Below are 15080 nucleotides of genomic sequence, written 5' to 3'. Positions count from 1 at the left end.
GTTCTCAAGGAATTTCACAATTATTTTTAAGTAGTCAAAATGACAGTATAATTCAAAGAAGCTTATTACCCATACTTTTATAGCCTACCAGGTGTTCATGGAATTTATCTACAGCAGAAACGATTTAATGTTTTCAACATGATTTCTGTTACAGCGCTTATGTTTTTGGTTTTATTTGCTGGCATGCTATGAAATTTGGTGAAGGAGGTGGGGGTTTATTGTGGCAGCAAGCACCATTTAATGTAAAATAATCTGCAGGTATAAAAACGTTCTGCTTGCACACAAAATTTCCCAGAAAGCATCCCTGACAGTGGGCAGAGGATGAGCAGAAACTACCACCCGGCACACCTCAGCGTTTTGTTGCGGCTAGTGAGGGCTCAGGAGAAGCTTTTGCTCTAAATCGAGCTCTCAGGGGAAAAGAGGAACGGGACACGCCGCGGTTCCTCGGCTTTCTCATTGCTTCAGCAGGGCCAGGGGCAGTTTCTTTGCTCATGTAGGCTGGAGAAAAGGGAGGACTGTGGTAACTTTGGTTTTACATAAATGTTTTCCAGAGATGTAAAACTGGGTGTCGAGACCCGGGGTTGTCCCGAGGGATACGGGATAGACCGGGTCTCGAGGGGGCTCCGAGCTGGCCCCGCTCCCACTGACCCTTCCGCCCTGCAGAGCGACTTGACCCAGGGGATGAATCTCCCTGGCGGGAACCACTTCCACACGGGAAGAAAGTGAAGGCGAAAGGGAGAGGAGGAGAAAACTTTCCACTAACTTACTTTTTTGGCCAAGAGCGCTTGTGTTCGTAGACACCGAGTCCTTCCCCCAGCCCTCCCCCCCAGCCCTCCCCCTCCCCGCCTTTACTAGCGTACAATTAACATCATTAGGAATCAGCCCTCCAGCTAATAGAGGAACTGCGACGAACAACGGTAGGTGTGAGTAAGGAAAGGTGGAAAGGATCCTAGACTGGGTTTTGGGGCTTGAGCTGGAAGTTGCCCCTCGGATGGAGGATTCGTGTTGCGGCAGGGGAGGTGCTGACCTGAGGGTAAACACCAAGTGGGGAAGGGAAAGGGAGAGAGGAAAAAGCTCGGCTGCAGAAGATGCGGATTGCTTGGCCGGAGCGCTCAGGGTCTGTTGCGTGCCTGTGTTGTCGGGTGTTTCCCTTTCTCCGCTCCCTTTTGATCCCGGTCCCGGGAAGTGCTGCTTTCCAGCCTCTCTTCTGGCTGCGAATACGTACAGGGCTCCGCACATGTTCCTCGGGCGCCATCTCTTTGCAAAGTCCGCCGTGCTCCCGCAGCTCTCCCGCGGGCTGCCCCGGGCCGCCTGAGCATCGCGGCCTCCAACCTGCGAGGCTTAGCGTGCCTACCAACCCCCGGGCGGCACCGCGCTGCCCCGCTTAGACATGGAACTGCTGGGCAGAGCTCCTTACTTTCTTCGGGGCGTTCGTCACAGTGAGAACGCAACTTCTCAGGAACAGAGGGTGTGAATCTGACTTTTGCAGAGGTATACTTAGAGAAGTGACTTTCTGCCCGCCTGGACCTGTGTGAGTGTATGTTTACAATAGGAGCTGAGATGACTTTTGGAAATCTTTCCTTATTGGAAAAGAGGGCTTCTCTTGTAACATAAAGCCTTGGGACAGCCGCTTTCCAGCTTAGAATTGAACACTGTTCGGGGGGACGCTCTCTTTAACACGATTCAAATACGAGCTAGACTTTTTTTAAACTAGTGTTAAGGGAGATCTTGCGTCCGGGAGGCCGAAGACAGAGAGAGGGCGGAGAGACGGACGGAGGGAGGGAGGAAGCGAGCGAGCGGCAGACAGCAAGGAAAGGCGAGAGACGGAGCAAAGTTTGGAAGAAGTGAGCTGTTGCGAAGAGTTCCAAAAGTTGTTTATCCTTCCCAGCTTGCGAGCTGGCAGAACTGACAGCAAGGGACTGCCTGGGGACGGAGCCCGCGCATGTGTCGCTCAGGACTGACCCCTCCTTTCCTTGCAGGTTTAAGCCCCGGAGGATATGATGTTCACGAAACTCTTCCAGCAGTGGAGTTTCGCGGTGTTTCTGCTGAGTTATTCTGTGCCCTCCTACGGAAGATCGGTAGAGGGGATCAGCCGCAGACTGTGAGTTACCTAAATTTCTTTCGGTCAGGGTGTGGGTGAGGAGGGCCCGGGACCCCGGGGGTGCTGAGGGGAGTCCTGGTAAGCATGGCTGTGGACTGGGCTGCCTGCCTCAGTTTGCTCTGGGCTCGGTTTGGGCTGAGACAATGGCAAGGGACGTTCGGGGAAGTTTCTGTGCTGACAGAGTACTGGGAAGGCAATACCGGCACAGAGGGACTCCGACCTGCGGGGAGCAGCGTGCAGCTGCACGCTTGCCGGAGGTGAGCTATTGCTGGTGCACCTCTTTGCACTTCTGAGGGGAGTTGTACGTTTGATCGGGTTGTTGCCGGTTCTGCAAGTAGTACGAAATGCCATGTACTTCAGTGCTGGCACAGAGCCGGTATCGATAAGGGTAGTGAAAATGCACATCAGTTACAGCCATCGTGAAACTGGGGAACTGAACTCTATTTGGACTGGCACTTCAGCTACTTATTTATTTATTTTTCAAAGAGAGTCCAACATATGACTTAAAAACAAAAGCGTATTTCTGACTAATTATAATGTAACTTAAGAGATTCTCTTCAGGAAACGATCCTTTTGCTCCTTCCAAAATAATCATCATGGCTCATACTAATATATCCTAAGCAAAATACAGAAGAGAAACCACTGAGCTGATGCAGGAGCAGTTGCCTTACATGTGTATTTCACTGGCTCTTACTGGGCTTGCATCAGATTTTTCAAAGTAGAAACATTTTAGACAGACTGTGGAGGGCTATATTCTTACGGAATTCAGGAGGAAGTTGAGCTACAGAAAGAGTGTTAGAAAATTCAGTTACAACATGTGGGGAAACATAACACAGCAAGCAATTTCACATGGGTTTCCTTGTAACTGTTTTGTTACGTCCATAAGGACAAAATTTTCAAATATCACTTCTTCTCTTGTTTGAGTAACAAGAATATCCACCAGGTGAAGCAACTTCAAACACGCCTGAACTTTGGCACCGAGCAGACAGCTATTACGATTTCCTACTAGCAAATTTCTACAGCAAATTGTGTAGAACATCATGTTGCTGCTAGTGCTACAATGTGTTCTACCAAATCTGTTAGTGTTTAGCTGTTTTCTATTCCTGAAAGCCACAGTTGAGCTATTTCTTTTCATTTAAGAGCATAATCTTTGTCTACCCAGAGGATCAAATCTTTAGTTTCATATATAAAATCCTAAAATAATTGAAGTGCATTAAAATGCTGTATTTCCTATGCTGAGAAACTCTGAACTGGATATAAGCCAAATTTGTAAAAAATAAAAATTGCTGAGAAATAATCTTTCTCTTCTTGAGAGAGGTTAGCATTGTTCTAACATTTGTTTATAGAAGTCAGGATTAGAGGTCTTCCCAACAACCCGATTCCATCCTGGCTGCGGGAGAAAAAAAGTGGAAGTTAAACACTTGAAACATATTACTCAGCCACCTCTTTGCCATGGCATGTAAAACATGCACAAGAAACCAGTTAGCTGTTAGTTAGTGGCATTCACATTGTTTTGTTTGTGGGTACAGCACAAACACAGACACCACACTCAAACATGTGTCCTGTTTTAATATCACCACAAACCATTCCTAGAGTTAATGGTTAATAACTCACTTAAGTCTATATATATATGTGTGTGTATGTGTGTATACAGACAGATATAATATATAGGTTTGTTTTCATTAAAATGCTTAACCCAGTAGCGAATGAGAATACCAAAGCATGTTCTTATAGCCATGCAAAAATAGTCAAAATGAAACAGGTTTGGTTCTCCAGGCCTTGCTAAGACAAATCTCTCAAGGAAAGCCATATCAAATTGTTCCAAGAAAAGATTGCCAGGCTTATTTGTTATGGAAATATTTTAGTTACTACAGAACTTCTGAGAAACCCAATAATGTCTCAAAGTGAAATTCTATATTTTTATCAGCATGCCCAAATGCTGCTGCACCATGTCCCCAAACCTGCTGAAAATATTTTTCATAACTCCGAGATAGGGAATGAAAGCTGCTGAACCATTGGAGCCAGTGGCAAGGGCGCTCTGTCTTGCAAAACCCAGATAGTGAGTTGACTGAATCCTTTCCAGTTATTTTGCTGATCAGATTCAATGTGAACAGTCAAGGATAATAACAGTTAAAGAAGAGGAATTCTGAAATAGCAAGTTGTTGCTTGAAAAGCGTTTCTTCTTGGTGACTCTAGTTACTGAGAAAACAAAAAATAAGAAAAATGTGCCTGAACAGAACAGCTTATCTGAAAGCACATGCTTAAAGTCAGAATGACTTTCTAATATTTCTCCCACAAGACATTAGGTCTCATATGCACACAGTGTACTTGGGTACAGTGGTTAATCTGGGCACTCTGCTCAAATACAAACCATCACCATCCTCTCAAAAGCACCTCCCATGAGTTAGTTTAGTATTTACTGTACTTGGTTTGGTGTCAGAATCTTTTTCCTTGAATTATAGATGCTCTTATAGAAGGATGGAAGGAACCTCCAGTGGGTCATCTTAACCCTAACAGTCAAATATTTTTTACATATTGTCCCTGACATGTGAACGCAATCATTTCAATTTCCATTACGTTCCTGCTTGGTGTGTAGGGGTGAGATATTGTTAATATCTGCAGTATGAAGTACTTCTTACATCAATCTTGGGCAAGTATTTTTCTCTGATTTATAAACAAAAGGGTTGTTCGAGTAATTGAGTAGAAGGAGGTAGAAGGTCAATGAGATATATATCTGCCATATCTTCTTTGTTTAGGGATATTTCGATCTGGAGCATAAAAAGGAAATTGGTAGGCAAAATGTAATCCTTTAGCCTGGCTGAGTAATAAAAGTCATATGAAATGTAACACTGTGTAATGTTATGCAATTATCTGGAATAGCAGATCATTAGTTGGGGACAGACTTGATGCTAAATATCATACAGACATTTAAACAGAAACCCACCCTGTTTGGCACACTAACCCTTCACATGTCAGTCTTTGAATCATTTTGGAAATGCCTACTTGCACAATATGTAGATTGTATAATGCTCTTTGACTGTCTTTTGTGATCCGGAACTAAATACTTAGGCTTCAGCTCTGTAAAATGGAAAAGCTTTTCAATTGAGAGTACTTTCATAACAGGCTTTAGAGATTCAGAATTTTGTCACAGAGGGTAAATTGACCAAATAACCTTTAAAGGATCAGGGTGGCTTTAGGCTGTCTGTGATAAATAGCGCTATTTTAGTCTCAGTAAATCACAAAGGTTTTGCATGTTTTTACAGACTCAAAGAGGAGAAGGAGAGCATTTTCCATGCAAAAATTCTGGGAAAATAGATTACTGAAGCTGGGACAGTAATGTGCACCACCATGGACAGCCTGACAAAGAGCAGAGAAGTAGTATTCAGAGGAGACTAAGGTGCTAGTTTTACTGGTGCACTTGCTGATCAGATTGACCTTAATGAGAAGATTGTTAGAGATGGTTATTGGAGAGTTGAACTGGTCAGAAAAAACTATCCTGGGAGAGATCTTGAGCTTACATTAATGGTCACAGCTGTATTGAAGAGAATAAAACAATATGGGTTCAGCTTAGTATTATTGTATTGCATTTTTGCTTGGAAACATTGAGTTGGAGGACATAAAGCACTTGCCCTAAGGCCTGAAGTCATCTGATGTTCATCTGATGTTCATCTGATTTGGGGACACTTGAAGCATCACAGACAATTTTTGGTTAAATGTGTGCTCCCAAACTTGAGTACATAAGCCTGATTTTGAGCAAGTATCCTGGTTGCATCATTTCCTGCAAAAACAGCCATCTGTCAGTAGAATGGGAGAAGTGTTTGAATTTTATGTGGAGTAATGGAGATGCAGTATCACTTGAACTAAACAGTCGAACCTGATACTAACAAAATTGCAAATTTACAAAGATAAATAGTGAAAGGGATCCTCTTAAACCCATGCTACATGAAGTTACCAAATTCAAATAGCTCTAGCGTTGGTCAAATCACAAATCTAAAGGGAGTCTGCAAGATAAATTACAGAACACTTCCAACCATTTAGCACACCATCATTGTCCACCATGTTTTGAAATCTTGCAGGATGATTAGAGATAGGAAGGCAGGAAGGCAGGAAGGAAGGAATGCTCACTAACATTTGTGTGTTTCTCCCATTTTACCAGTGCTCAGAAATAGCTATGTATTCAGCTAGCTGACCAAATAATTACACGATGGGCAAGGCAATGAATACATTTTCTTTGGCCAGTAAGAATCCAGTCACATACAGTACCCTGATACAAGATGAGAGGATACGTAGCCAATTTCAGCACACTGAAGTAGGACAATTGGAAGGATAAACTTATTAAAGTGTTCATGAGAACATGACTAAAATCCCAGCCTGCACTCTTTCTGTGGTTCACAGTGCAGCTGTGCATCTATCCCACACCAAGAAAAAAAGGCTATTTTTCACAGTTATTTATTATACAGGTGCCACTTATATCTTCTTTCCTCAGACACTTCATGCCTTATCTGCCAATACGAAATCTCTGAAAGACAGATTTATAACCATCTCCTAATTCCTCTAGAATCTAGAAAGAGATCAGTGAACTAAAATATCATGAACTTTGAAAGAATACCAGAGACTTATTGAAACCAAAATGCTCTGGAGGGCTAACGTAAAACTTCGCAAAGACAAGGAGTCTGTCCCATAAAGTTCACATTTTAATGGAATGCCATGAAGACATCTAAAAATGTAATTAGACGTAAGTGACCAAGTAGCAAAATCAACATGAGCGGCTGATATTCATCACTGCTGTTGAGCAAGCTGCCTCTCTGGATAGCTCATTATGGACAGAAGAGCTTATGTTTCAGGCACACAAATCTGAACATTTTTCCATTACACTCCTACAATTGTACTTATTTAAATTTAGAACTGAAATACGCTTTCATGCATTTATTTATATTTACTAAGTATGTGACTGTGCAGAAGAAAATTATTAGAATGATGCTGTATAAATACAGCTTCTGGCTTCAGAACTTGTTATTCCCTCTTATTTGGCTGCTGTATTCCACTATCTGATGCTGTAGTTTTCTATCTCTGGAAATTACCTTCCTGGTTTTACTGCCTGAAGTGTGATATATTAAGAATTTAGAAGCTTTCCTAGAACTGAGTAGTGAGTAAACCAACCCCACATCCAGTGATGTGTGGTCAGTCAGCTGAGAATTATTACTAGTTTAGGCCTTTCCTTTCTCTGTAGGGAGCAGCTACTTTGAGAATCAGGATTTGCTCCAGCAGTGTGATTTCACTGGATGTCTCCAGCTCTGAGATCTGGTGCATGGTCTCTACTAGAGGAGAGAGGATCGCTGCCAAGCATTTGGCAGTCACCAAATCATAAATGTCTCTTTCTGTTCCTCTCTTTCTTCAGCAAACGGGCTGTATCAGAGCACCAGCTACTGCATGACAAGGGCAAATCAATCCAAGACTTACGAAGAAGGATATTCCTTCAAAATTTAATTGAAGGTGTCAACACTGCAGAAATCCGTGCAACTTCAGAGGTCTCACCTAATCCTAAGCCTGCTACCAACACAAAGAACTACCCTGTCCGATTTGGCAGTGAAGATGAGGGCAGATACCTAACTCAGGAGACAAACAAATCACAGACCTATAAGGAGCAGCCCCTGAAGGTATCAGGGAAGAAAAAGAAAGCGAAGCCTGGAAAACGTAAGGAACAAGAGAAGAAAAAGAGGCGAGCTCGCTCAGCTTGGCTAAATTCTGGCATGTATGGAAGCAATGTAACTGAGAGCCCAGTCTTGGACAACTCCATTACTACACATAATCATATTTTAAGGTAATTCCGCTGTATCTTTTCCACATGCATATCATACATTTACTGAAATTCTTACCCTTCTGTGTGTGAGGTCAAGGCATTATTTGAATTTGGAGTAGTAGCGTATCTTTATGGCCATAGGTACGCAGTGGGTTTTTCAGCTGTGCATTGTGTCAAGGTAAGTAACTCTTTCCACTTCCCACTGTCAAATCTGCACCAGAAAGTGAGTATTTTACCTCTGGTGACAGAGTCACTATCATATAGTATACACTCCATGAAGGCTTCTTTTCTGATTGCAAAAAAATTCTAGTATACTGCTTATTCTCAAAATGAGCTTTTAGAAACTGTATAGCAGTAACAGTCATTTCTGCTGAAAGAAAGCATATCAAATTCATTAAAACTTCCCAGTGTCTCTCACTTCGTATCTCAGGCCACCACAGACTGAAAACTTTGAGTTTTAATTAAGGCTCTGCGTTTATAAAATGACAAAATTTCCTTTCTTTTCTCTCAACATTTTCCCTTTCTGGTAACTTTCCTGTCCCTACCTTATATTTTTCATTTTACTATTTAATCTTAGAAGAGAAAATGGAAAAATCCTCATGCTAATGTCTGGAAACGGTGCAGACCAGTCTTTTGCCACAAGATTTTCCATGCAATTAGAATTTTTTAATTCAGCTTCATACTTCAACTAGCTTGTGAAACAATTACACGGCTGCTGAAAAATGTTGAGCCTTACTTTTGGAAGTAGGTGTGCTTTCCTCATGTATGACAATGAAGGGTTTGTAGGGCAGAGGTGTACTGAAATTTCAAGCAGAGGTGCGCCGAGTGACTCATCCTCTTGCAGTTATCTCAGTTTAATTGAAGTCTGTACACTTGTGGACAAGGCCAAGTAATCATCTCCTCAGTTATCCTCAAGTGTTTTCATTCTCAACAACAAAGAAAACTCACCCTTCTGTCTCCTTTCCTTCTGCTTTGGCACAATGAGACACAACAGAAATACCACTTGATCACAGGATGTCCCTTAGAAAGAGATGCCAGCTGTGAGACTTATAAAATTCAGACTTTTGTTAGAATTCAGAGGGTGTTGATTGCAGCATACTCTATTGTCTCAACTTCTGTTGGCATCTACTCAAGTTACTGGTATCCAAGGCCAATCATTCAGCATCCCTGGCCACAAACCTGTTAGTGTGGCTATAGTAGTCATTAGTGATGTAAGAGAGGATGGATTTGTCGCAGTCGCCTAAGGAAGGCACGTTCTGGTGCTCCTGTCAGGAGATATCTGAACTTTCAGTAGGTCTTAAGGAACTGCGGTGGCAGAAGAGTTTGCAACACATAGAGATCATGATAGTAGGGAAAAAAATCCATGGGCAATTTGACTATTTCTTTGTGTATACAACCACAAGGAGCTGTAAGAGAATGGCAGATATAAGCCTGAATTTAGACAGTAGTCTGAATTTAGTCTTCCTGTTTCAGTCATGATTGAATAACTGAAGGCAGTAAGTTTACGCTGGAATCCTGACTTTACCTTTTTGATACTGTTGCCCAACATGTCCAAGATTATGACATTACAGAAGCAAATTCCTTTAGGAATCTAGAGGCCTCTTTAGAGGCCCTGTACTGTAGATATTTGATTGAAAAAAATTAAAGAGCAACCCTGAAACAGGAAAACACTTTTCCTCCTTCACAAGGACAGAGTATACTATGTTGGTTCTGCCCAGCTCAAGTATGAATCTACAATTATCTCTGAAGGTTGACAAAAGATTTAAGATCTAAATGAATGCAAGACCTAACTTCCTGTCTTTGCTTTAGATAGAGGGAGACAGGTTCGGTGCAGTTTTCTGTGCTGTTACTGGCATATAGGGGACAATTTAGATGGAGGGATGACTGAGTTTTGGTGAAATTGATTCCTCAGCAATACTGAACTAAATCAGGATCTTCTCCTCTATTTGCTGGTGCTGTACAAGGAAGGATCATGTGAACATGATATCCAAATACTACATTGGTAAAAACTGTTTTTGTAGCACGCTACTAGTTTCAGCTCAGCAGGAGCATAACTTCCTTACAATGAAGAAATGGATATGCATAGTGCAGTAGCCTGTTTTACCCCCGTACATCTTATTCCTTCCTGCTATTATACTATAGGCTGAATTAAAATCCTCATGCCAACTCTCTGCCCAATCTCTGTTCCAAAACTTTGAGTTTAGATCAGAAAAAAGACCAAAACTTTTAATTGCTATGAAAACTATCTCATAAATGTAGACAATCAGAGGCAAAATCACAGAAAATATCTTGTAAGTAGTCATTAGTACAAAGTTCACTGTTGAGCTGTGGTTTAGCTTAAACTCTACAATAAAGACCAGAATTCAAGCCAGAGTGAAAATGTCACCCTCTTAAAAACAGCCCTGTGTAGTGCAGATACACATATACAGTCATGCTGCATGAACTGTGCCATTGTTATGCTACAGCCTGAACACATCCTAATATTACCCTGGTTAATCACTGAGGAGCTTCATGCTAGTAGTTCCATTCCAGGCACTTAAAAATTCTTTCTCATGAACATTCTAGCTCTATTCCCATTCCAATTCAATTAAACTGTTATTACCTAATTTCCTAAGAAACTTTTCAAACGAGCAGACTCCCTTGTGTTAAATGTAGTTTCCCTTGCAATGTGAACATAAAAATATCCCCTTAAACTCTCAAGGATTTGCTGTTTTGTGTGTGTCTCACGCCCACACACGTCTGCCATGTGGAACGCTACCCACAGCTTCAGTGATCCATCCAGAAGCAGAGCGAATCACACTCTGTCCTATAGCTCTGCATTCCACTCTATAGCTGTTTCCCAGGGAACCAAGGTGCATTACAGAAATGTGCTGTTCACAGCAGCAGAAGGGAAAAAAGCCCAACCCTTCAGCGTTTCCTGCAGCGCTGAAATAATGTAGAGCAAGTACTACGTGCGCCAGATAGAAGCAGGCTCTGCTTTTGTTCTCCCATGCTCACAAGGAAAGAAGTGTTACAGAACTCACACCAGCCCACTAGCATCCCTTAGAAAGCTCCCAAATCTTAGAGCTGTATACAGCTGACACTGAATTTTTCATCTTTGTCTGAGTGCAACAGGAGTCATGGCCTAACATGGGATACTCATTTTCTTTCCAGTCCTAGATGTTTGGCTCAGAAAGGGAGAGTTTCAGGAATAAAGTCTCTTCTTTTATTAAACTCGTTAAAGAGACATGCTGTAAAGGATCCCTTCTCTTTAAGACCTAAACTGACTTCAACAATGTTGAACTCAAGGTCATGACAGTTCAGAAATACACAGATCCATGATGAACAGACCCCTGTCTGTCTGGTGGTCTCACCGTGAGAAAGACTGAATAATCCTGTGGGACAATTCTAATCATAAACCAGCCAATGCCCAAGCTGCTTATGCAAGAGGGATGTGATTGCCAGAATGTTCAAAAGGAAATTTATTTTTCTTATCCTCAAATGAAATTTCTCAATTCTTCAACTATACCCCCTTGATATATTTATTATAGACTGATACATTTTTTCTACCTGTTGCACTCAGGAATGTTATTTTGTAAGGCCCTACAGAAAACCAAAGTTCTTTCCTATTTGTCTGAGATTACAGCGTAGCAGAGTAGATGGTCTAAGTCAATAAACTACGGGTCTTCATACTGTCAGCTGAGATACACTGAAAGAAATAGATTTTGAAAATATATCTAATACTGTAGTGCACATTTAACCAGCTCTTATTTGTGCAAATGCTTATTACCAAGGTGCACTCACTATAGTCTGAGTAACTCTTGTTATTAATATTGGATCTATATATTTAAAGTGAAAAATTAATGTTTGTTTGGTTTTGTTTTTTTCCATTTTTTTTTTTTCTCTGCAGGAGGCGCTGATATTTTCAGCAAGACAACTTTGGAAGACATATTGCAGTATTCTGTAATAGTGAACATAGAACATATGGGAAGTATTAAAATATTTATTACCTGTAAATATTGTAAATGCTCAGAATAAAACCTTTTTGTCCCATTGCTCTCTGAAACTGCACATTTGGTTATTGTGAATTTTCCTTTTTTTTTTTTTTTTATTATTATTTTTTTTTTTTTAATTTTTATTGGCTAAGGCTAAGACAGTTATTATTGTCACATTTACCCTAATTTATTTTGTTGATTGGTGTATTTATTTTGTGAACGTATCTTGGTGCTGCTGACTTTCTCTATTTTTTGTAACATAATGCACTTTAGATATATATTGAGAACTGGTATTAAATGTTCCTGTTTTGTGGTTGACTTCAATGAATGCCTACACAAAATTTTTCAAACTGATTTTCCTTTGTGCATGTATAATAGCAGTATTTTAAAATTTGTAAAGAATGTTTAATAAAATATAATCTAATTAAATCATGATTCAGAAAGAAAATGTGTCCTTGAGGAATTTCAAGACCAGAAACACCATTTTTTTCTTTACTACATTTGAAAATTGTTTTAAATTTAATGTGTTTCCATTGGTTCAAGCTCCTACATTTTCACATTAGCTTTCACTTAAAAATCACACTGAACTTATTTTGTTCCAGTGCTCTGTTTCAAGTCAGTTCAATAGTTGAATAACTTGGGAGTACATGATTCCTAATATTTCTAGCTCCCAGTATTGTAAATGCTAAGACATGCTGCTATACAAGTAAGAGGACATAAAAAACAGCTCAATAGGATGAACCAATTATTGCACACATGGAGGATGTTTGCACATCATACCCCCCAGTCTTGTCTGAATGAGACAGATGGCACCCTCAGCTCTGGCCAACTTTACCCAAAAGTGAAACTGTCTACCACAGGAGTAGATTCACAGGTCTGCAGTTAGGAGTTACACTATCTTAACATTATAATAATAACAAATTAAAAAGGAAAAAAAAAAAAAAACAAAAAAAAAAACCCACTAACAATGTAAGAGCCAATCAACACCTCCACCAACAGCAACAAAAAAAGCAAGTAAAGAGCATTTTCTGGGTGAATGTATATAGGTGCTCCAAAAGTAATGACTCCCATTTATTTCTGTGGTAACTGCAATGGATACAAAGAGCACAAAACACTATTTGGTAGAAAAAACTTTTAGCTACAAAAAACACTATTTTACAATATAGTCACCACCATTAGCTAAATGTTTTCGCCAGTGATGAACAACAGTCTGCATGCTGTACACATCAAAATCTGTACCAGTAGAGGTAACACATTGTTTTGCAGTGTTTCGGCACTCACTGCCTCGCTGCACCAAACATCCACTGTTTGGTCTCCATAAACATCCAGCAAGCATCAACTGATGCAATTTTTTCCACATGGAGAAATTCAATTCCATACTGTTGCTTCAGACACAATTCTGTGTCACACCAATTTGTCAGTCCACCCCTCTGCTGACATATGTTGAATGGCAACAAATATAATGGAATATCATTGTTAAGGTTAAGCCTCTACTGCCATACCACTAGCATCTGCCTCTGACATTATGGGCCGACACGATAAAATAGGAAGCATTGCTTTTGGAGCATCCCTTGTATAAAGAGAAAAAATGTATATTGGAACATGCAGTAGGTGACACAGCAATCTGTGCTGTTATATTGCTTAAGTGTTTTTCCCCTCTCCCATCACAAAGATGCTTTACATGGCTGTGTTTCTGAAAAACATCTGCACTGATTTTATTTTTCTCTTGTACCCATAGACAATGGCAGTTAAGGGGGAGACGGTCTTCACTACTGAAGAAAACAGCAGAAAAATAATGATCTCAATTTTTTTTTTTTTTTATAATTGAACATTTGAGTACTGCTTCCTATCCCTTTTTCTGCCACCCACATGTTAATCAAAACAGCTGCTGTGGGGGCAACCTGAATAAAGGAGATTGTTTCATGAAGATAGCTCTACTTTGTAAAATCCTACTGAATTTCTTCTGTCTCACTCCCTTAACTTCAGCAACATCAGAAAAATGCATGCGTGGAAAATAAATTACAAATCCTGGGAATTTTGAGATAGTTCTTGTAATTGTTGCTCCATTCTGTAGTTGCCAAGCTTTTCTTTTTTATTCTTCTTTCCTTTTTTTAAGTGCCATTTTTTTCCATTGCCAAAGTACAACCATCATATAATACGAAACAGATGTTTTTCTGCTCTCTACCCAATCTTGCAGAAAACTACCTCCAAGAAAACACTAAGACCAAGAAAATTTGAGAAAAACTTACCCATCCTCCCGCATCTGTTTCTCTGAAGTGTGGCATCCAACACTTCATTATGTCTGCTTAATTGCTACACTCACCAAGCACAAGACTATTGTTTCCTTTTCAGATGAAAAATATTATATACATGGTGAAACATAGCACAACTTCAGGGTTGCATTAAAGGAATAAAAAGCATGATTCCTGCACATTTTCAACTTGGCCTCTTTACACATCCTGCCTATTTATAGTATCCAGCTAATGTTTGGATTTACACAACTGAAATCAACTGCTATACAGCTAGAAGAAGGTTTTGTATCTCAGGATTACCAGCATATCCCAGCTGGAAGTGAAATCTAGAGCTGCAGTGGGCAGAGGCACTTGAGTTTTGTCAGAAGGGTTGACCCTTGACAGAGAGAGAACCCAAAGGGCATAAAAAAAAGCATACACTCAGATACCAAACTGTGGCTCTGTAGAACCAGACACTTTGTAACGGAACGGTTTATTGTGAAGTGTCTCCAGTCCTCCGTGTATCTTTACCCTGCCCATTAGGGACGTCCAATTTTCAGACATCTAGAAAATTTGCAATTGCAACAACTTTAAGCAACAGTCCTTATAAATTCCATCTATGGATCCTGTGGTTCTCAGATTATAGTTTGAAAGTCACTGCTGCAGACCAATGGATTTAATTCTGCAAAGCTAAAACCAAGTCTTTTGGGGCTCTCTTTTTTGCAGAAGAAATCCAGGAGACTGCTGACTGACACAAGCACAAGCAATTTTGGATTTCTAGCTATCGGGGACTAAGTTCTTCAAGAAACTTCAGTTTCTCAGACAGATCAAGCCTAGTGATTCAACTAATCTCAGAAAGCCTGCAGTATTCAGGACTTACCCTGATATTTTCTGATACACAGGTCAAATGCGAGGTATGTGTATTTCAAAGGAGGAAAAGTGATGCTAGAAATTAAACCAGTATATGACCTCCT

At 40.5% G+C, this 15080-nt stretch overlaps 1 protein-coding gene across 2 annotated transcripts; it reads left to right on the top strand.

The window, feature by feature from the left end:
- The first annotated feature begins 886 nt into the window (after positions 1–886).
- Positions 887–11903, top strand: PTHLH (parathyroid hormone like hormone). Of its 2 annotated transcripts, XM_042835061.1 has the most exons (4): positions 887–917; positions 1980–2101; positions 7500–7922; positions 11791–11903. In XM_042835061.1, exons 2-4 carry the CDS (start codon positions 1998–2000, stop codon positions 11798–11800), a joined length of 537 nt encoding a protein of 178 aa, XP_042690995.1. In that variant the 5' UTR covers positions 887–917; positions 1980–1997; the 3' UTR covers positions 11801–11903. The 2 variants fall into 2 exon arrangements, with proteins under 2 accessions (XP_042690995.1, XP_042690994.1); XM_042835060.1 differs by lacking the exon at positions 887–917 and having other exon boundaries at positions 1822–2101.
- Positions 11904–15080: the final 3177 nt, after the last annotated feature.

Source organism: Centrocercus urophasianus, unplaced genomic scaffold (assembly GCF_019232065.1).
Source record: "Centrocercus urophasianus isolate 14NV4802_14NV808 unplaced genomic scaffold, USGS_Curo_1.0 seq_5, whole genome shotgun sequence".
Taxonomy (NCBI): Eukaryota; Metazoa; Chordata; class Aves; order Galliformes; family Phasianidae; genus Centrocercus; species Centrocercus urophasianus.
The sequence above is the reverse complement of the archived record's forward strand: the minus strand, read 5'-3'. Positions and strand labels throughout refer to the sequence as shown.